The sequence below is a fragment of the Aplidium turbinatum genome, chromosome 17 (assembly GCF_918807975.1).
Source record: "Aplidium turbinatum chromosome 17, kaAplTurb1.1, whole genome shotgun sequence".
NCBI lineage: Eukaryota > Metazoa > Chordata > Ascidiacea > Aplousobranchia > Polyclinidae > Aplidium > Aplidium turbinatum.
The window spans coordinates 18762626-18783335 of record NC_137488.1 but is presented as its reverse complement, the minus strand read 5'-3'; the positions used below and the strand labels follow the sequence as shown (position 1 = coordinate 18783335).

Genomic DNA, 20710 nt, shown 5'->3' with positions numbered 1-20710 from the left:
CTGGATATTTGCCTTAAAAGTTAAGGGACAAGTGCCACATTTCTTCACGATATTAGGTCCCTGCTCCATGCCAATAACATGCAATGATGGAAACGTTTTTGTCGTATCCAGGTTTGCACCCGGTGGTTGAAGACTTTGATCAAGTTAACGAGAAAAACTAAGAGGCTAATCTTGGAATTTACTTTCAAGCATCCCATTTAGTGTTTTACCAGACACAGCCGTGTATATTTGGGCGGCATCGAACCTGTGTCCTTTCGAACGCCATACCAGGGCTTTCACCACTCGGCTATGCAGCCGATGAGCGGAGTGATATCGCAACAATTCGCATTCATTTTATTCCTTTATCAGTGTATTAATGTAATCTTGGTTAAATAAGTGCGAGTATAATGGCAAAACACTCATAATGTCATAGAATCATAATGTCATTGTGACGAAACTGACTGAATATAACTGCGCGATTGTTCATCTAGCCTACTAAATAATTGAAAGGAATGCACGTTCGATTACGATACAGAAACGAAAATCAACACTAAAATGACATAAACCGAATCCATGATTGAAATTTTAAAATACATTCGTTAAGATTGGGCAAAAGAAACAAAGCGCCCCAAACGGTAAGCTAAACAAAACCGAAACCCCTCTTCATGCATGTTAGGGTTAAAACTTTAAAGTATGACCACTGGACTCAGAGGACTTGTTTCAATGACGCTCGCCCCTTGGCAGAAAAGCTCCAGTGATGCAGGTGAAGTTACCATGGGCGGAAAGCAGGTGCCAGTCACGCCGTTTCAAGCGGGCGCAGTTGAACAAGCGAGTGGTAGCTGCAGGTAAACAGTGGCAAAGCAATCACTTATGTTGGGCGTTGGATGTATATTGTATACTGTATATAGCTAGTTATTATTGCATCGATCTAACGGTAGAAGATGTGAGATAAACGTAAACATGAGACGAGCAACAAAGGTTGACGATGAAAAACAAGCGAAATGATACATGAAGCAGCATGTAACTGAAAAATCATAGAAATAGAAACTGCTACAAATTGTTCTCGGCTAAACATTACGCCAAAAAAATGTATAAACGCGTATTGAAATGTTGGATAGATGGGTCACGCCACTCAGTCGAGCAAACGCTAGCCTGCATCACAGAGGTCTGAAGTTCATTTAGCCACAACAAAGCTGGAGATGCTCTTTCAAACCCCCGGAATATTTTTTCAGTTAAAAAGAATAAAACAACGTAAACCATACCATAGAATGTATAAATTAAGCCACGGCGTGAAAATTAGTATCGATTTCGGAGCCAGCTCTGATAGAAGCCAATTGCACAAAGAAAGTCAGCACGACAGCTGTTCAACGCTCACTCGATCAACTCAACAAAATTGGCAGGAAAGAGTCCGGTCTTCCCCCGACAGGTCCCACTCCACCATCCCTCATCCACCTGGGTGATGTTGGTGATCATCTCGTCGGGGTCAAACGTAATCTCATCCTCCCCAGCTAAAGAAATATCGCAAATATAAAAGTTATAGAAGGGGCTTGAATCAAAAATAAAGAACCCACAATGTAGATACTTACTCATGTTAAACAAACGTTTAAAAAATACAGTGTCTTCATCTTCAGTACTAACGATGTGCAAATCAACCTAATAAATGTGGATTTCCCTCCTCAGCACTAGACTGAGCAATGGGCATTCATTGGTCGAAAATGGCATTTGCAAGAAACATTTAGGTTGATTTGCAAGTCGTTCAAAATATTGAAGAATGACAAATTATGGTAAAGCATAATCGTCAACTATCAACCACAGCTTGAAAGTTGGGAAGCTATCGCTTGACTAGTTTTCTTTGAGCAAATCGAATAATTTCTCAACACAAGTAATTGAAATTACCATTCACTTAAACAGTATGTTTCACTCTTAGAGTTGCTCACCGGCTTGGTAGTCAAACAATGCCTTCGCGCACATCCCATTGTCCTGTGGCGGGCCATCGTCCACGCCAGCATACACGTTCTCCTCCTCTTGTGGTTGAGGTTCGCCTTCAAACGCTGGAATCAAAATAATCACATTTACATTGCGTCAAATCCGCAGGGCAAACTATGCTCCTGGCACTGTTCATGACTATGGTGATAAAATCGTTTATTTCGTCATAATGCTCAGTCAAAAAAGAATATATTGAAATCTTTTTTCATTTTCTACTTCCATTATCCTACTCCAGTTCCCTTTCCTTTAAAAAACCGATTGCTAAAATAAAAAAAAAGGTCGTTAAAATACCACAATTACCAAACACACGAAGAGATAGAGTCGAGAGTATCTGATCGGAAAACCAAAAGAAAATAAACTTACTTTCATAAGGGTCATCTTCTGGTGGGGCATCCCCAAGTTCATAGGGGTTATCTTCGGGGGCAATGTCAGGGTAATTGTTTTCCACTTCATACGACTGCTCAAAGCATCGTATAATCAATCGGTTTAAAAAAAAAACAAAAAGTATCATTATTATCACTTCCGGTAAGGGAACGTTCAAATATTACGTAACGCCTTCGAGGGGCAGGGGGGGTTTATCCAAAGCGTTACGTTAGCGTCACATCGGGAGGGAGAGGGTTCAAGCAAAACGTTACGTAACGCTTTCGAGTACGGAATGATAGTTTTTTGTGCTGAATTTGTAGTGAAAAAGCGTTACATGGGGGAGGGGGGATTGAAAAAAGCGTTACGTTGGCGTTACATGGGGGAGGGGGGGGGTCAAAAATTCGGAAAAAAAGCGTTACGTAATATTTGAACGTTCCCTAACAGCAAAACCATATGAAAGTTTCTGTGGAAAAACATCCTTGTGGTTTTAATAGCGGAGGTCTAGAACTCTAGATGATCTTCAAGGTCAGCCAAAATAAAAATGAGGCAGCAGGAAAGGTCACTCAATCATCATAGTTGTTAGAGTGGCAGTAATGTACTTAGTTTCAATTTGTTTCGCAATATAAGCATTCAAAATAATTGTAAAATAAGTTTTAACCATGATATCCAATCTCGCTTGACAACACTTCAAATAGAAAGCACTCACAAAGTGGTTGAAACTGAGTTAAACTTTTTAAAAACCAGTTTAAATCAGACAATCTGAACGAGAAATGTAGAGGATTTAATCTTTGAACGAGATAACTTACCGGTTGTGGTTCCAGTTCTTGTTGCTGCATCTCTCTCTCTTGTTCTTCTTTTGCTCTCTGCTCTTCCCTCATTCTTCGTGCATCCTCTTCCCGTTCTCTCTCTTGTGCTTGTAGATTTTCCTCTTCCTCAGCTCTTCTTTGGTCCTCTTTCGCTCTTTCTTGGTCCTCTTCCGCTCTTCTTTGGTCCTCTTCTGCTCGTCTTTGATCCTCTTTTGCTTTTTCTTGCTCGTCTTCATATCTTCTTTGCTCTTCTTCTGCTTCTTGTTGCTGGGCTTGCGCTTCCTGAAGGAGAAGTCAAGTTTAATCACGAGCTAAGACACGGGGAACAAATTATTGTTGAAGACAAAAACGTAAAGTTCTAGAACAGTGGATTTCATTTTTTTTTTGCTGGGTCCACGTATTCACTTGTTATTTAACTAAAATGTTTTTCACGACTCATTTGAATTTTCGGAGGTTTCCTCGATTCTTCGTTAGATGTACCGATTGTAAATGTTTTGTTAAGCTTTGTTGGACAACAACCCAAAGCACAGGACGCATCGCGTTCAGCTTGTATGGAGAATTATGAATTCAAATGTCCACCACACAACGTTCAGTCAAAACACCAAAGAGGACACGCAAGTCTGTGACATCATAAGTAAACTAGAATAGAAACGTAATAATCGTATGTGACTTAGCGTAGTTACATTATGACTAACGTAACAAGCGCAGTAATTTAGCTTGGGCGTTGAACTTTCTTTCCACCGAATGAATAAGTCCATTTAACTCTGGAGAAATCGGAATTAATTGTTAATTCTTCTTCCGAAAACAAAGGGTTTTCAGCCTAAAAACAACCCTCCGTGGCCCATTTTTTAGGTCGTAATCCGTGGTTCGAAAAATATAGCTCCAAGAGCTGTTGTAAACTGACGTCACAAACCATTTTTTTCTGCTGTGCTTCTTTTTCTCTTTCTTCTCTTGCTTTCCTTCTGGCTTTCTCTTCTTCCGCTTTCTTGCGATTTTCCTCTTCCCCGGCCGTGGCAAGATTTTCAAATTTGCTCCGTAAGTTACCGGCACTTCCTCCAACTAATCAAACATAAAAGGTGTGCTGTGTAATTATCCATTGCAAGTGAGGGAGAGGACAAATGGAAATATTTTTTCTCGACTTAAAGTCGAACTTGACAGAAGTTGAAGCAACTGGGAAAATAAAAGTTGCTGAACAAAACAACGTGATTGACGTCCAAACCAATTGACGTCCAAACCAACTGACGTCCAAACCAACTGACGTCCAAACCAACTGACGTCCAAACCAATTGACGTCCAAACCTATCCCAACACGTCTTATCGAGTCTATAGTAGGTGATGCTAACCATGCTAACGCATTTTTAGAAAAAGGATTCGACGCAGAGAAAAGTATCAGGCTCCTAACTTATTGGATCATCTTCACCCTTTCACACAAATAACATCACAGTACATTGGTAGCGCAGTGGTGAGAACTCGTAAACTGCAATCGAAGGGGCACCGTTTCGATGCCGCTAGCGGCGCTAGCATGCGCTGTACCTTTGGCAAGACCCTTAGGGTTGGATGCACCAACAATGAATTATTATCGATTAAGCTAATCCGCTGATTAACAAAAGAATACAAAGTTTTGTATGCGCAAACTTAGTCCACTGATCAAAATCACCGATTACTAATTCATCGATGAACTTCGTACAAAGTGATTCTTGAACTTATATTAGCTTAATCCAGGGGTTTTCAAGCTTTTTTCCACCGCGACCTCCTCAGAGCAATTAACGTAGCCTTGCGACTCCCCATAAAAATATTCAACAAAAGCATATTTAATGCAAAATTTAACCAAATTTGATTCATGCCGACATCCAGTTATGTTTAGTTTTGCTGTTCCAATGTAAACTTCTGAAACCAAAAACGTCTTTTTGCGATGTTATTACGGCTTTTATTAGGCTACATTTCCTCCGATTGTTATTTCCATTTTCTATAAAGCTTGGCTAGACAATAGGAGAAAATGAGAATAATCTACATTTTCACCGGTTGAATTTATTGCAATCCTTTATGGATTTATTGAAATCAGATGGTTGGTGTTGAATATTTTTAATAATTTAGCTTGTCAATGCATGTACGTGTTGCCGAAAGAACTTTAAAACAAAACAACCGACACTAAATTTTTTCAATGCCATTGAAAACGATGCTGAGAAATCTAGATTTTGCATAGGATTCTAAATAATCTTGCTTTTTTGCCATAGCGTGGTTACTGGTTAACTTTTGTCTGCACAAAGCAACGTACAAGATCTTGGTGAAAGATATCGAATGTTTTCCTAATTGTTAAAGCCTTGCAAGGTCTGAAAGCTTGAACAATAGAATAATCTCAGGTCGAGGAATGATCGATTGAGAAAAAACACAGTTTTTAATATTTTCTGGCAAAAAATAATTGATAACATTACACTAAATGTTCAGGTGCCTCGCGACCCCCAGGTTGAAAACCCCTGGCTTAATCGGTCGTTTAAAACATCAGTTGTTGGCTCATCCAACCCTCAACTGCATTATTTATGGTAGACACGAACAATGGACGCTTTGTTTTCCATTCACTTTCCGTAATTTAGTTGTGAAATGTACAACTACTTTATCAATTGAAAGTAGGCCATGGTATCTAAGTACAAACCATAGCGATCTATACACTGTACGTATAAAAGTGGTAATTAGTCGTCGAATTAACATAAAACTTCTCCACGTACCTGCTGTGGTCTTCTTGTACGTTGTTGTGACCCCACTCATGTCTTCGAATGTACCTGCAGACTGACCAGCAATGGAAGGTTGATTGAAATAACATTTGCTCTCAAAACAACAAGTATTTATTTTCCTATGCGGACAATTTTGCTCATGTACTTGCAGGTTTGAACCACTAACGCAAGACGCAGCAGTTGACAATTAACAGCTTCTATTTATAGCGATAGTGTTGTTTCTTGTAAATGATTCCATCAGGCCATAGAAGGATGGTAAAGTTTTGATTCGTCTGCAGGTATTCAACCAATGTAAAGAAGGAATAATTTTCGAACTGGGATATTAAGCTTGAAGTAAGTATAAAAATGCAGTGTATTGGGTTAGGGGGTAAGGGTTAGGGGTGAAGGGTTAGGGTCTTATTTCAACGTTTACCGACGTTAAAACGATGTAAAAGCGGCAATGATAATTAGGCTACGGTACCCGATAATTTTCAAAAAAAAAATTCAAAAAAATCACCGAATAGGGCTCTCACCGAATCGGACTCACCGAATAGTAGCAGACCCTCTGCAGATATTGAATCAATGTAAAAAAGGAATAATTTTCGAACTGGGATATTAAGCATAAAGTAAGCATACAAATGCAGTGTATGTGTATTAATGCTTTTTTTGTGGTTAGTAAATAGTAATATACGTGAATTAACAATACCTTATCGTGCCTGTCTGTTTCGACGCCATACTTGCCACCGAATCCCTTTGCGTAATCTGCCAAAGCAAGAAAGTCAATAGAAAGAAGCAAAATGTTCAAACCATTTAGATCGGTACAAACCCAGAGTGCAAAATCTTTCATTTTTACCTTGATTCTGCAGACGTTAAATCAATGTAAAAATAACGGATTTTGCATTCTGGGAACAACACAAATGTACTAGCTGCTTTAACGAGAGGCATCTATGTTCAATTCAGTGACGTAGAGTTGATCCATTAACGAAGATAGATAATTTATCTTGACTTGATGGTAAAAAACACGGCACGTGGTGAAAGGTCCCTTGCAAACATCGACCACCATGAAAATATTGATGTTTCTTTGGTAGCGAGTCACAGTCGATGGGCATGATAGCATATCGACTGTGACTGCGTCGATAGCACAATTGATTGTAACGTTTCATGATACTTCTACTCGTGATCAAAAGTCACCAAGTGCTCACACATTTTTATCACGTTGAGGTTCATACATGCCATGAGATGACGAAAAGTGATGGGTGATGTGACATGGGCCTTATGTGACTTGCGGGACTGATAACACACCTGGAACTTTATTCCTAAACAGCATTGTTCTGTCGAAACAAAAATCAATAAAAAAGTTTGAAGAAAATGCATGGAGCATGCGTGAGATTGGAGTACGCACGAAACGGCAGACATAGCCACGTGCCCACGTCCCACCCTAGTAGTTAGTATTTTCAGAATATTTTAAAGTTAAAGGTTTCATATTTAAAGCTCAATTGAAGAACCTTGTTGTGATTCGTGCTTAGAAAGAGCTTCTTTGTCTTCATAGCTGTGCGCGGCAGCATCTTGTCTGTCTTTCTGCACTCCATACTGGCCTCCGAATCCGGTCGAGTAATCTTAATCATGCAAAACAAACCACGGATGACCAGACTGCCTTGGGGTCTATACAACTGTGGATTGTTACGTGGCCACAGAGATTGTACTCTACAAAACGGCACAAGAAAATTGCCAGAAACTATGGAGAATGCAACGTCACCGTTTAAATTGTTTATAAGTTGTAAAATAAGATATTTTCGTCAGTTGCAAACAGTGACTGGAGTTACTCTTGGAAGCTACAGACTCGATAACATGATAAGAGGCATCGGGGTATTTACTTCTCACAAGAAACTGTCGGATTGAGGAAAGCAGTCGGAAGCCATCTCCACTGTGTATTCACCCAGACAGCAAACTCCACCTTTTTTCATTGATTCAACGTCTGCAGATGTTGAATCAATGAAAAAAGATGGATTTTGCTCTCTGGGTAACAGCATGTAAAGATGACATGAAGCAATGCATTGCACCACTACAGCCACGATTCTTCGCAAAGAATCCGAGGAAAGCCATGAACTAAGAATTGACGATTGTTTGGTAACACTACATGCTAGTGATGCTACTATTGCAAAACAAAACACGGAACCACAACAAGCAATCATTTGCAACACAAATAAGAAAAATGAATCACACATGCATGAGATCAGACGTTTCAACATGAAATGCGTACAAACTGTTCAACTTTTGCTTTCATGAGACTTATCCTACTGTCTGCATTCACTTCACATTGGTAGCTGAAACACGAGTTCGTGAAACTGCCATGATTCAGCAATAATAAGATTTCTCACTTAGATTCAATGTTTGAAGACGTTGAATCAATGTAAAACGTAATTTTGCTAACGGAGGAAGACCCACATCGGACTATGAGGCTTGTAAAGGATGGGATCATGGAACTCCATAAACTTAAAATGAAGAAAAACTGTGAATCCCACGCATGATTCACAAGCAACTCCTAAGATGATGACGACATTCTCGATCTCATATCATGTACAAGGTGATGTGTGAACTCATATCACGTACAAGGTGATGTGTTAACATGAAGACCAAAGTCAGACGGTCACCTTTTTGTGACTCATGTTTTGCCAGCGCTTGCTGCTCTTCCCAGCCAAGAGCCGACTTGTCCTGACGGTCCTTCTGAACGCCATACTTGCCACCAAACCCGGTAGAGTAATCTAGACATAACATGCTCAATTGCCCATGCAACCAAGATGATTAGTTAGTTACTTAATCAATAATTGCAATCATTAGAAATTAGGGTTATAAATTAATCAACTACAAACGAAAGAAATGAGCACCCCTTATCATTCAAATTGTAAAATGATTCATTAAAAACAATGTTTGTTCATGCATTTGCATGACAAAATTGATCAAACATTAAATCTTTTTGAAGCTCAATTGGTAAGATAAATCTAGTTTCATCAGAGCGAGAGCAATGGCTGAACGGAGGCAAAAAAATTAGAGAAATCAATAAATTTGCGCTAAAAATACGATTTAGCAAAAAAACAGCCACTGATTTATTTTTTAAATCAGTGGAAGAAATTAAAAATTGCAAAGACATAATCCTCCAAACATGACATGGTTGAAATTCCGTCATTAAATTACACATAACCCGTTTTTAAATGTTTACCATTTGCAGGCGGCAGTCTCTTGCACCCCATGGTTGTGCTACCCAAGACAGAAAATCAGTCGGTTTTTACATAAAAAACATGATTAAATTTTTGAGGCTGACAACGTCCTGCAAAGTGACTCTTCCGAAATGAGGCAACAATCAAAGATTGTGACATGACAAGCGCGAGTTGCTATATACAGTAATTGGAACCTTTTTGTGATTCGTGCTTAGCCAGGGCTTCCTGGTCTTCGTAGGCGTGAGCGGCCTTGTCCTGTCGGTCCTTCTGCACCCCATATTTGCCGCCGAATCCTTTTGCGTAATCTGTTCACGCCATGCACAATCAAGCAATCATCGTCGAAAAGAAAAACGTAAAATAATCTTAGTAAAAGTCAATTCGGTTGAATTATAAATGTAATAACTGTAAAAACAAACATAAAAAAAATTTAAAAGAACATCCAAATAATATTGAAAGTTTATAAGGTTAGTTAAACAATTAAAGGAGCATTATTATTCATTTCTTTCTAGAATTGATTGCTTACCAACAGAAAGTAACAAAAATAACAAAACACACTTCAGTTATCACATTGTCAATCACAATTTTTATGAGCATTGTTATCGTAACTTCAAAAGCGAAGACTGCGGTCATATTGTCAAAAGTCAGAAAATTTCAATATTAATTATGTTATGTCGTCTAACCCTCGCAATACGGGAAACAAAGGAAGCAAAACCGTGCACTAATTAATTATACAATAGATTGAATTTCGCTTTTTAGCAGCATGACCGTTGTTTACTTCACAATTGAAAATTAAACAACTTGTCTTAGCGGCCTGGCACTGCGGTTTCGCTGTGGTAGTAGCGGTTTGCGCTAGCTTTCAAAGCATGGTTTCCTAGTTATGTGCTATGACGAATAGTGTTGGAGTCAACGACACACCGACACCATTCGTCATAGCACATGACTAGGGAACTGTGTTCCGAAAGCTAGTGCAATTCGCTATTACCACAGCGAACTCGCAGCATCAGGCTAAAACAGATCGTTTGTTCTGTACCTACAATTGCGAATTAATTAAGTCCCTCGACGTAAAACCTATCACTTTTACTGTTTTGCATTACTGTTTTGCGTTTGGTAGAGGGCAGTTTCCCAGCCAGGAAATCAGTACTTTCTTTGTATTTGATTGATTAGTATTGATTTACTAGCTAGGTGTCCAAGTACTTCACCAAAGGAAATGACCAACACAAAGTCACATCAACAACATTTGTACCTTTCTGGGATTCATGTTTGCTGAGCTCTGCTTTGTATTCAAAGCCGACGGCAGAAGTGTCGACGTGGTCCTTCTGCACACCATACTTTCCTCCAAAACCCGTTGCGTAATCTAAACGGATGTCACTTTCACTTTAACTATGATTATAGATTCAAGATAAAATGCTAAATTATGGACACAAAATCAGACGAATTTTTCGTCACAATTACCTCGAAAGTATTCGCGACGAAAACAGAAAATAATGAACAAATGCTTTAAAATTTAAAACAGTGGTAAAGAAGTTACATGTTAACAGCAGCCGCCAAAGCATACAGTAATGAAATAGTATAGAATGAAGTTAAAATTCGCTTTATATGAATAATTTGAAAGTAATTTTCAGTGAGAGCCACAGACTTTATAATTTTGTAGAAATGTCATTGTCTAGAGAAAAGTTAAGATGGATAAGTCACACTGGATAAATTAAACCAATAACATTGAAACAAGTAGTTTAGAAACAATGCCACGACCAATCTTTACCTTTTTGCGACTCGTGTTGTGCTCTTGGTGCTTGGTAGCCGTATCCAAGTGCAGACTAAGCAAATATGTTGTGTGAGATTATAAAGCAATTTTATTATTTAGCTTAAAATTTAATGGTGATACCGAGCAATAACTATAGAACACAATGATATATTCATATCCAGAAATATTTACTTTCATTGAAAAATAAATTTAACAATTAATTAATGTGTATTAAATTATCTATTCAAAAAAACAAATAGCCTACACAATGAAGTACACAACTCACTTTATCAACGTTCTCCTTTTGTACACCAAACTTCCCTCCAAATCCCTTAGAAGCATCAGTCTGGGATTTATGTTTGGCTAGATCTTCCTTATAACCAAATCCAACAGCTGACTGCAAAGAAAAGCAGCCGAACATTGCTCAGTAGAAAATGTGCTTAATCACTAAACTATTGCTATGTTTAAGCAACAACCTCGATTATGCTTGAAATTGTTTTAAGTAGATAATATAAGTTGAAAACTGTCAGACGTTAATAAAGTTCATCACTACAGTAAATTTATTTACAATTCAAGTTTAGACTGTATAATATAGTGTATAACTATATACAGAACAATTATGCGAATTCACAGGAAGGAAGTACAATTGTACTTTATCAACTCTGTCTTTTTCTACTCCATATTTTCCTCCAAAACCTTTTGCAGCATCAACTTGAGAAGCATGAGCAGCAAGCTTGGCCTGATATGAAGTATCAACAGCAGACTTGTCCATACGATCTTTTTGAACCCCAAATTTTCCACCATAACTGTAAACAAAAATAGTTCTATAAAATTAGCTAAACAAAAACAAACAAAGTTAATACATCTACCGATTAACACAACATTAGGATTTATTTCTATATCATACTTACAACTTACTTCACAAATATGACAACAGTATTTATAATTAGGTATTTCAAAATAAATAAAGAATATGGCATATATAGCATATAGAGAATAGAGATGGTAAAGTTTTATTGCTGTAGGACAGGTTAGGGACAAGTTTAGCCAATACCGGTAACAATGAAAAGACAGCTATTCGAAATAAAATACAACTTGTATCAATATTTTGAAGAATTGTACCATCTCAGAAATGAATTGAAGAATTACTGAATTAAAACTTTCTACTGTTAGTTTATTGATCCACAACAGCACCCACCCATATGATGCCTTTGGACCTTCTTCCATCTCTTTTTGTTTAGCAGTTGTGTCATCTGCTTTCACACCGGCCCGGAGCTTGTCAACACTGGGAAAAAAAACATTACAAAGTTTGGATGGCTATGTCCATAATACTTTCAATAGTCTGCAGTGCATGTACACTATACAGGTATGCAAAAAAATAAAGTACAGTACTGGTACCATATTTTTGACAAAATACTTTTTCAATAGTTAGATGAAAAAATGTGAATGATTGTAGGCTACTGGCAATGGCAATGCAATTAAATATGATATATACATTAGGACTGCATGAATAAATTAATGTATATATTCAATGTGAACATGTATTCAAAACCAGAACATTGGGCAGAATGTAGCATCAACCTAATGTGTTCAACTCTTCCAGACCCCTCCACAGTTTTGGAACCCCATCGTTGTTCTTGTTCAGAAACTTCATTCTACAAAAAAATATTCAAATTAAGACAGTCATCAATATAATAGAGTATTACCTTCAATCCTATTGCTGAGTGTCAAGCCAACACATAACTGCATGTCTTTCAAGTGTTGAATAAAGCTTCTACCCGGTATCAGGCATTGCATAGGCCAACCAATCTCTAATGAAATGCTTGGTTATTAATATTACATATGGTAGCCTCTTACCACAAAGTCTGCATCTGTTTCCCAATCATCATCATCATTATCTTCAACTTTTGGCCGACTAATATCCTTTGTAGTGTTACCGACAGCTGATCTCCACATGTTTATCAATAATTAAGCCAAATGTGTTCAAAACCTTAAAAAGGATAAAAATTTCCACAATTAATTATTTACAAAGATAGGAAGTATATTATGAGATTCACTTCCATAAGGTACGGTACTGATGATAAATAGGCTACTGATACTCTATATATTCAAACTTATTCCACCCCTGAACACTTCATCCCCGATTTTGTCCACTCAAAAGATCGACAAAAAAATACAACAGAGCCGAAGTCGCTGATCGGAGTCTCCGCAAGCATTTCAAAATTTTTATTTTGAAAAGATTGTGAGAAAAAATACAAAAGTGCCGAAGTCGCTGATCGGAGTTGCCAAAACAGTTGACTATGTTAACATTGCTAAGCATCTTGGAAATAATAGTTGATAAATACATATTCTTTTACAGTTCTTTTTGAACAAATCACTACAACCGGTGATTTCAACTTTGGTACAAGTCAGCCTACCGTAATAAAAATAAACAAAAAAATATGGCTATTGACAGCTATTTAAGTGAAATATGTTCTCCTTGTTCAGTTCAGTTTATTGTTTTGCTGGCGACAAACAAACAAAAAGTACATACAAAAAATTGAGTGTCTATCAGCATTCAGCACAACTTGTTCTAGAAGTAAGCCTACTTGTACGGTTCGGGTTTGATAAGCCAGGTACTTTTTAGTTGCAGAGTTACACTAACTACGGTAATTAAACTGAAAATATTTAAAATAACTTAGTTAAAGACGAAGATAGGCTACAGCCAACAGGATTCAACAAGCATGGAACAGTATATTGCTCCGTTTCTTCACAAGAAGTCTGTTAGTTTGCAATCACTTCTCTGAGGCTAGACATTTTCTTGGCTTTACATTCAAAGAAAATAACTTCAGTCATAATTCGTTTAATTTTATTTAATTACATAGGTAAAATTACAGCTTAAAAATGCAATATGACGCATCACTACAAAATATTTGCACCAAAGGCTAGCTTTCCAGTATTTATATTGATAATAAACAATAAATCGTACTTAAAATGATACAAAAGTGCTCAATGCCAAGCAGAGAAAATTAAATCAAATATAGTCATTAGTCTCTAAACCCTTGACAGCCTGTTTCACCCCAAAAGGAGGATCATCAGAAGGTTCTTATTCAAGATATACCAGTATTGATAATATATTTTCATTTGCTTTCAGAAGCCTCAACCAAAGGAGTCAGGGTCCTCAGAGAAATCTTGCAAAATTTACGACTTCCGCGTCTTCTTGGTCGCTCATCAACCACCTAGTGTCTGAGATACCATATAAGGAACGAGATGTAGAATGTGAAAACAATTTCATCGACCAAGGAGTAACGACGATATCATTCAAATCATTTACATAAGCAGTGTTTGTAAGTTCTGCAGGTAATAATAAAACATTTCAATCTCATCCCATAAGCATTAAGTTAAGTTAATCTCTGACAAAACACTTACAGTGAGGCGTGTTGAGAAACCACCGGTAAAAAACACTGCTGTAGGCTAGTTAATAAACTTAAAATCATCAATAATTTTTTTTAGGGTAGCCTACCGTAGTATCGTGTGCTTTGATAGCTCAGTATTTGCCCCAATAGTACAGTTAGTTGAACGCCCAGCTTTGTGCTAGGAGAAACTGCTTGGATCAAACAAGCTGGTGTGGCTCTTGGAGATGCACTTGAGCAACGCGTTAGTGCTTGAGCAACTCTCCATTCAACAAAACTGTGGCGAAAATGCCGAAATAAATTTGGTTGATTGGAACCAGAGATGTACGTATACGCCGCAAATTCTACGTCGCGGACTTGCGGCGTAGACTTTTTGTTTACGCTAACGCTTGCGGCCACATTTTTTTGGATAGCTTGCGCTTGAGGCTACGCCGTAAAGTTTTCACGTTATTTTAGCGCATAACGTCAACGCATACTTTTTAATGTATTTTTTTTGCTACAACACGCCAATACCTTCCAGCGCTGCAGTTGAAAGAATGTTTTCAATAGGCAAGGACATATTGGAACCAAAACACAGCAAAATGTCAGATGAACACTTTCAGATGCTTGTGTTTCTTCGTGGAAATTCAAAATAAAACTTGTTTGTTTCGAGTGGTTTGTACCGTGTGAATGTTTGGCACCTAGCAAACAAAATGAGTTTACGCTAGTGTATGCGCTGACGCTGACGCTACCAACTTTTTTTTACAAGTTACATTGACGCATACGCCGTATGGTTTTTCGAACGTTTGCGTTTACGCTGACGGCGTCAATATTTTTTGTGTGCGCGTACATCACTGGGAATAACCTATCAATCAAGCCTTTTTCAATCCGAGGATAAAGATTCAAAATCAACCAAACCAACCAGCAAATCAATCTCAAGCTTTCACCTTCCAAAAATATTAAAATAAGTTAAACAATTTATTTTCTTTCACGCACCAGCAGAGCCCATGCGTGCAAAGTGCTTAGTGCTGGCAGAGGCAAAGTTTCAGCAGTCTTCAAAGGTTCAGATTTCAGAATTCAGATCAGTTTATTTGGCGCCTGGGAAGTTGGGTACTGTCAGTCACCGAGCTAAACAGGCATTCCGCGATCGTGCAGGAGAAAAGTCTAACCTAGTGATTGTTCTTTTGCCAGTAGGTGGGAAACTGCTGGAAGGGATGGTTGTATGTTGGAAATACCCTTAGTGGCATGCTATGAAGCAGATGATTTGTCAAATATAGGTTGGTGTTTCTAGCCTATGTTGTATCAAGCTAATGCACGAAAAAAGTATGATTTTTTGACATCTCTGTGGTAACTGTGTACTGTGTAGGCTATGGAACTGGTTGCCACAGTTTTGATGAAAGAGCTTTGTTGTATAGCAAGTATTCCCTAGGGTTTGAGTTTTGCTCATTGCCCGGAATTTCAAAATTTTCCAAATCAGAAGAATTTGTCCTTTTTTTTTATTAAATTAACTATGTGTTCCAACCACTTTCCTCCTAAGAAGTTTTTGTCTTTAGTACAATCATTTTTAAATATAGGACATTCACAACATCTAATTACGCATGCGTGACTTGACATTTTGCAAATTTTGGAACTGACGTATACTCGTACAGGCCTACAGCATACCTGAGTGCATATTGACGTAAAACGTCATGCTCAAATGAACATGTGTATATATCCTCAGAGGCTACGATAATAAGTATTATTTGTTTTTTTAGCATATACTCTGTACAGGTTTTGTTATTTCAATATGCAAATAGTAATTTAAGTTATAGATTTTTAATATGGTGTTTTCCTGTGATGTTTGTGACAAAACATATACAAAGAAACGTCATCTTCGTTTACACAAAGCTCGACAGCATACAGACAAAACTGAATGGACAAACAAATGTGCAACATGTAACAAATCCTACGCTGATCCTGAAATTTTGGAGCGTCATATGAAGAGTCATTTCATACAAATTCGTTGTTCTATTAATGATTGTAGCAGTATATTTTCTTCTATATCTGCAATGCATAAGCACAGAAAAACTATTCATGATCCTGAGTTTGTCCCAATGAAAAAAGAGAAAAAGAAATATTCTTGTGATAAATGTGATATGTCTTATTCAAAGCACCACTTATTAACCCAGCACAGCTATGAACATACGGGAATTTTGCCTTTCCGTTGTGAAAAGTGTGACAAGGCATTTTTGACATTAGCTCACCGAAATAGACATGAAAAAGTGCACAATGGCTATGCATGTTCTCAATGCACAGACAAATTTGAAACTTGGACCAAGTTACGTACTCATGTTGCAGAAGCACATCCTCGTGTTTATAAATGTGGTAAATGTAACAAAATCTTTTCTCTGGCTTGCAGACTTCAGGAACATTCCAAAGTACATACTGATAAAAGAAAGGTTTTCAAATGCCAGGAATGTGACCGCACATTTGTCAAAAAATTTAATTTGAAAACACACATCAATAAGCATCACCAACAAGAAAAGCCATTCATATGTGATATTGAAAGCTGCAATAAGTCGTTTCCATACAAGCAATCATTGCAAAAGCACATGAAAACCCATAGTCCTGATTATATTCGTGTGTACAAGCGTTCGGGAAAGAGAAAAATACCGTTAGTTTCACGTCTTACTGGAATTCATCCTTGTCAAAAAGTTGAAATTGCTGTGGAGTCATGAACATTGAGTAATTTTTAATTAAAAGGCAGTGGCTATTTGACCGGCGCCGGTCTTTGAATCTGAAACACTATTTGACCGTCATTACGTCACTATACAGTCACTTTTTTTCTTTTTCTCTTTCAAAGCAAAAGACGAGTAGCGCGTATATAAGTTCTAAATCCGACAATTTTTGTTCAACTTGTTACGTGGCGCAATCGATACGTCGCCGGCTCCTAGTCTAGAGGGACTGATTTCGATACTACGCGGAAGCGCCCCTTTTTTTATTTATTTTTTTTTTAAATAAATTTTGACCCGAAGTGCATTTTTGTAGTCAATTTTTAATTTGAGTTTTTTACAACCCAATTTTTTATGTCTTTTCAAATGTGAGTAATGAAGTTAGAGTTTTTTAATTTGCTGAAATTTGAGAATTTCTCTAGGTAATTTTCCGTTTGTGGCCGTGCTAACTATAGCCTACTACATAATTTTTCATTCAGGTACGTTTCAGACGTTTTAAACAAAAATGCACTTCGGGTCAAAGTTTATTTAAAAAAAAAATAAATAAAAAAAAAGGGACGCTTCCGGGTAGTAACGAACTCAGTCCCTCTAGAATAGGAGCCGGCGACGTATCGCACGCGCCACGTAACGAGTTGAAGAACATGGTTGGATTTAGAACTTATATACGCGTTTCTCGTTCTTTTTCTCTTTCAAAGCAAAAGACGAGTAGCGCGTATATAAGTTCTAAATCCGACAATTTTTGTTCAACTTGTTACGTGGCGCAATCGATACGTCGCCGGCTCCTAGTCTAGAGGGACTGATTTCGATACTACGCGGAAGCGCCCCTTTTTTTATTTATTTTTTTTTTAAATAAATTTTGACCCGAAGTGCATTTTTGTAGTCAATTTTTAATTTGAGTTTTCTACAACCCAATTTTTTATGTCTTTTCAAATGTGAGTAATGAAGTTAGAGTTTTTTAATTTGCTGAAATTTGAGAATTTCTCTAGGTAATTTTCCGTTTGTGGCCGTGCTAACTATAGCCTACTACATAATTTTTCATTCAGGTACGTTTCAGACGTTTTAAACAAAAATGCACTTCGGGTCAAAGTTTATTTAAAAAAAAAATAAATAAAAAAAAAGGGACGCTTCCGGGTAGTAACGAACTCAGTCCCTCTAGAATAGGAGCCGGCGACGTATCGCACGCGCCACGTAACGAGTTGAAGAACATGGTTGGATTTAGAACTTATATACGCGTTTCTCGTTCTTTGATTTGAAAGAGAAAAAGAAAAAAAGTGACTGTTTAGTGACGTAATGACGGTCAAATAGTGTTTCAGATTCAAAGACCGGCGCCGGTCAAATAGCCACTGCCTAATTAAAATGCACAATAATTTTAATTATTTAATATGCCTATTAATGAATACGACCAGTTACCACATTAACTGCCATATCTGGTCATTATTTGGTTACTCCAAGCGTATTTTCTTTTGGAATGGCCCGTTTCGGCTAGTCCGATTCGGCTATTACCCTTTTCGGCTACAGCCCGATTCGGCTAGTCCGATTGGGCTAGTTCCCTATTTGGCTGCAGTCTATATCGGTTAGTTCGTATTCAGCAATTTTTTGGAAAATCAAACGATAATCCTTCTGTAATCCAACAAAATCCTTCTGTAAATCCAATGACGTCTTCTGTTTATTTAGAGAATTTTGTATTTACAAGAAAAACAAATTGAAATGAAATTTAGCAAAAAATGGTTGAACTATTAAATTGAACTGTTTGCTCAATTTATTTTTGAACTGTTAATGTTTGCTCAGATAAAATTGACATGCATCCTGCGTCGCCGTCTGCATGTAAACTTTGAACAGTGGTTTTCAACCGGGGCTCCGCGGACCCCAAGGGGTCCGCGGAGCCCAATAATTATATATATTAGAATATATTCTAAGTCAGTGGTTCTCAACATATATATATATATATATAATATTACAAAATTCTAAACCCAACGACGCCTTTTGTTTATTTAGAGATTTTGTATTTTATTCCAAAATTTATTGTTTCTTTTGCCTTTGAGTGCCTTCCCAGACGACAAAATCCGTCATTTTTACAACGATTCAACGTCTGCAGACGTTAAATCAATGTAAAACTGGCGGATCTAACTGTCTGGGTGAGCCGTGCGATAAATTAAAGCTTTTGGTTGCGTCATAATGAATTGCGTAATTACCACTCCTAATTACGCGTGCCGGTATTTAAAAGAGAATAGCGGAGAGAAAAGTGGAAAGTTGTTTACCACAGAAATGCATGTCACCGCACAATAACGAAATTCTGGAAAACCTTTTCGAATGCGTTGATTAATGATTTTAATTGGGAAAGAAAGCCAGAAAGTAGACAATTTTTTTTATTCAGGTTAAAGTGAAACCACTCTACGTTGGACTAAAGCGCAAAGTAACTATCAAGTTGTCTTGCAAAGCGGAAGATCAAAGTTTGCAATACCAGTTGTAAAGTTGATTTTTTCCCAAAAATTAGGTCGTTGAAATCAATGCTTAATTACTCGTAACTTTCACGTGATATAGGCCTAATTTTTTTTGTAGTCAGAGTGTAAAGATGGAGGTTTGATATTATCGAATTGAATCGCCGGTTAATACTTACCGCCGGTTAGTACTCTAAATTGATGGACCGCGTATTATCATAAAAAACTGTCGTCCGCTCATTTGCCAGTTTGACTATACTATTATGGTAATATATGACTTTGTTTTAGAGCAGGGGTGGGGACTGGGGAGCCTTTTTAGTATTGCGGGCCACATAAAATGAGAAATAACACAGGTGGGCCACTAGAAATTTCGAAATTTTATTTACAGATAAAAAAATGCAGCGAAGTAGACAATGATTTATATCACTTTTACAGCTAGTGGGATGGCTGAAAGTTTTTATTTTTGGTGAGTCGTGTGATGTCTGCTAACACAGAAGATGTTGCAACTCTTAACTGCATCTCCACGTTTTTATCAGTCAGTCTGGAGCGAAGCCGACTTTTTGTTAGATTCAATTTGGAAAAAAACTGCTCGCAACGGTAGGTGCTTCCAAACAGAGACACATATTTCAAAGCATGTTTCCGCATGTCTGATGACTATGATGGATTAACTAGTCATAGAAGGCCATTCCCAACATACTGAGAATGCAGAGACTACTCTTTTTTGAGCTGTTGTTTCAATATATTTTGGGTAAAGAAATTTTGACGCGGGCCACACGGAACAGTCACGCGGGCCGCATTCGGGCCGCAGGTTCCCCACCCCTGTTTTAGAGCATCAAATTTATGCTATCTCCGTAATTAATAACTCGTATGTAAGTTTTTACATGTACAGTATTTTGAACAATAACACACTCGAACAACTAACAAAACACTTCTATTCATAATATAATATCTCATTAACCTCTATTGTTAATAATGAAAAATGTTGTTTTGATGTAAAAAACATATTTTGAACTAACCCAGACAACAAAATTCGTCATTAATGACGGATTTTGCCGTCTGGGAAGGCACTCAAAGGTAAACACTGGATAAAATGCAAGAATGCATAAAAAACGATATTGTAGAATAAAATACAAAATTCTCTAAATACACAGAAGAATCGGACATACTCTGTTATCATTTTTCATGTAAAAATGCCTTTTGTGGTCCATTTGTTTTGAACAATTCCAAACTGTGCTGTTGAAATTTCCGATTTTAGTTTTGGTCTCAATCTCATCATCATGATTCGGAGTAAGATCTTTGTTAAATGATTCACAAGGCTAATTGTTCTGTGGAGTGAGCATTCTGTTGCTCCGGTTTTCTTTGGTAAAGTTATGAATATGGAACGTACCATAT

At 37.4% G+C, this 20710-nt stretch overlaps 2 protein-coding genes across 5 annotated transcripts; one reads left to right on the top strand and one right to left on the bottom strand.

The window, feature by feature from the left end:
• Window positions 1-331: 331 nt before the first annotated feature.
• Window positions 332-12792, bottom strand: LOC145786116 (src substrate cortactin-like). Of its 4 annotated transcripts, XM_082597764.1 has the most exons (17): window positions 12656-12792; window positions 12380-12453; window positions 11997-12083; window positions 11451-11604; window positions 11085-11195; window positions 10817-10871; window positions 10301-10411; window positions 9252-9362; window positions 8494-8604; window positions 7348-7458; window positions 6549-6604; window positions 5858-5918; window positions 4048-4193; window positions 3135-3416; window positions 2329-2422; window positions 1917-2030; window positions 332-1487 (listed from the first exon to the last, which is right to left on the bottom strand). In XM_082597764.1, the coding sequence occupies exons 1-17, from the start codon at window positions 12752-12754 to the stop codon at window positions 1351-1353; spliced, it is 1914 nt and encodes a 637-aa protein (XP_082453890.1). In that variant the 5' UTR covers window positions 12755-12792; the 3' UTR covers window positions 332-1350. The 4 variants fall into 4 exon arrangements, with proteins under 4 accessions (XP_082453890.1, XP_082453892.1, XP_082453891.1 ...); XM_082597766.1 differs by lacking the exon at window positions 7348-7458; XM_082597765.1 differs by lacking the exon at window positions 8494-8604.
• Window positions 12793-15989: 3197 nt separating this feature from the next.
• LOC145786285 (zinc finger protein 711-like) lies at window positions 15990-16886 on the top strand. The gene has a single exon (XM_082597926.1). The coding sequence runs from the start codon at window positions 15990-15992 to the stop codon at window positions 16884-16886; it is 897 nt and encodes a 298-aa protein (XP_082454052.1).
• Window positions 16887-20710: the final 3824 nt, after the last annotated feature.

Bases quoted from the DNA above. Each gene is read 5' to 3' on its own strand.
- LOC145786285 (XM_082597926.1), top strand. From the start codon at position 15,990: ATGGTGTTTTCCTGTGATGTTTGTGACAAAACATATACAAAGAAACGT.
- LOC145786116 (XM_082597764.1), bottom strand. From the start codon at position 12,754: ATGTGGAGATCAGCTGTCGGTAACACTACAAAGGATATTAGTCGGCCA. The intron at 12,084-12,379 runs GTTGATGCTACA...TTTTTTTCCCAG, and splicing joins GGAAGAGTTGAACACATTAG to TGTTGACAAGCTCCGGGCCG. The intron at 3,417-4,047 runs GTTTGTGACGTC...CTTCTCCTTCAG, and splicing joins AAGCACAGCAGAAAAAAATG to GAAGCGCAAGCCCAGCAACA.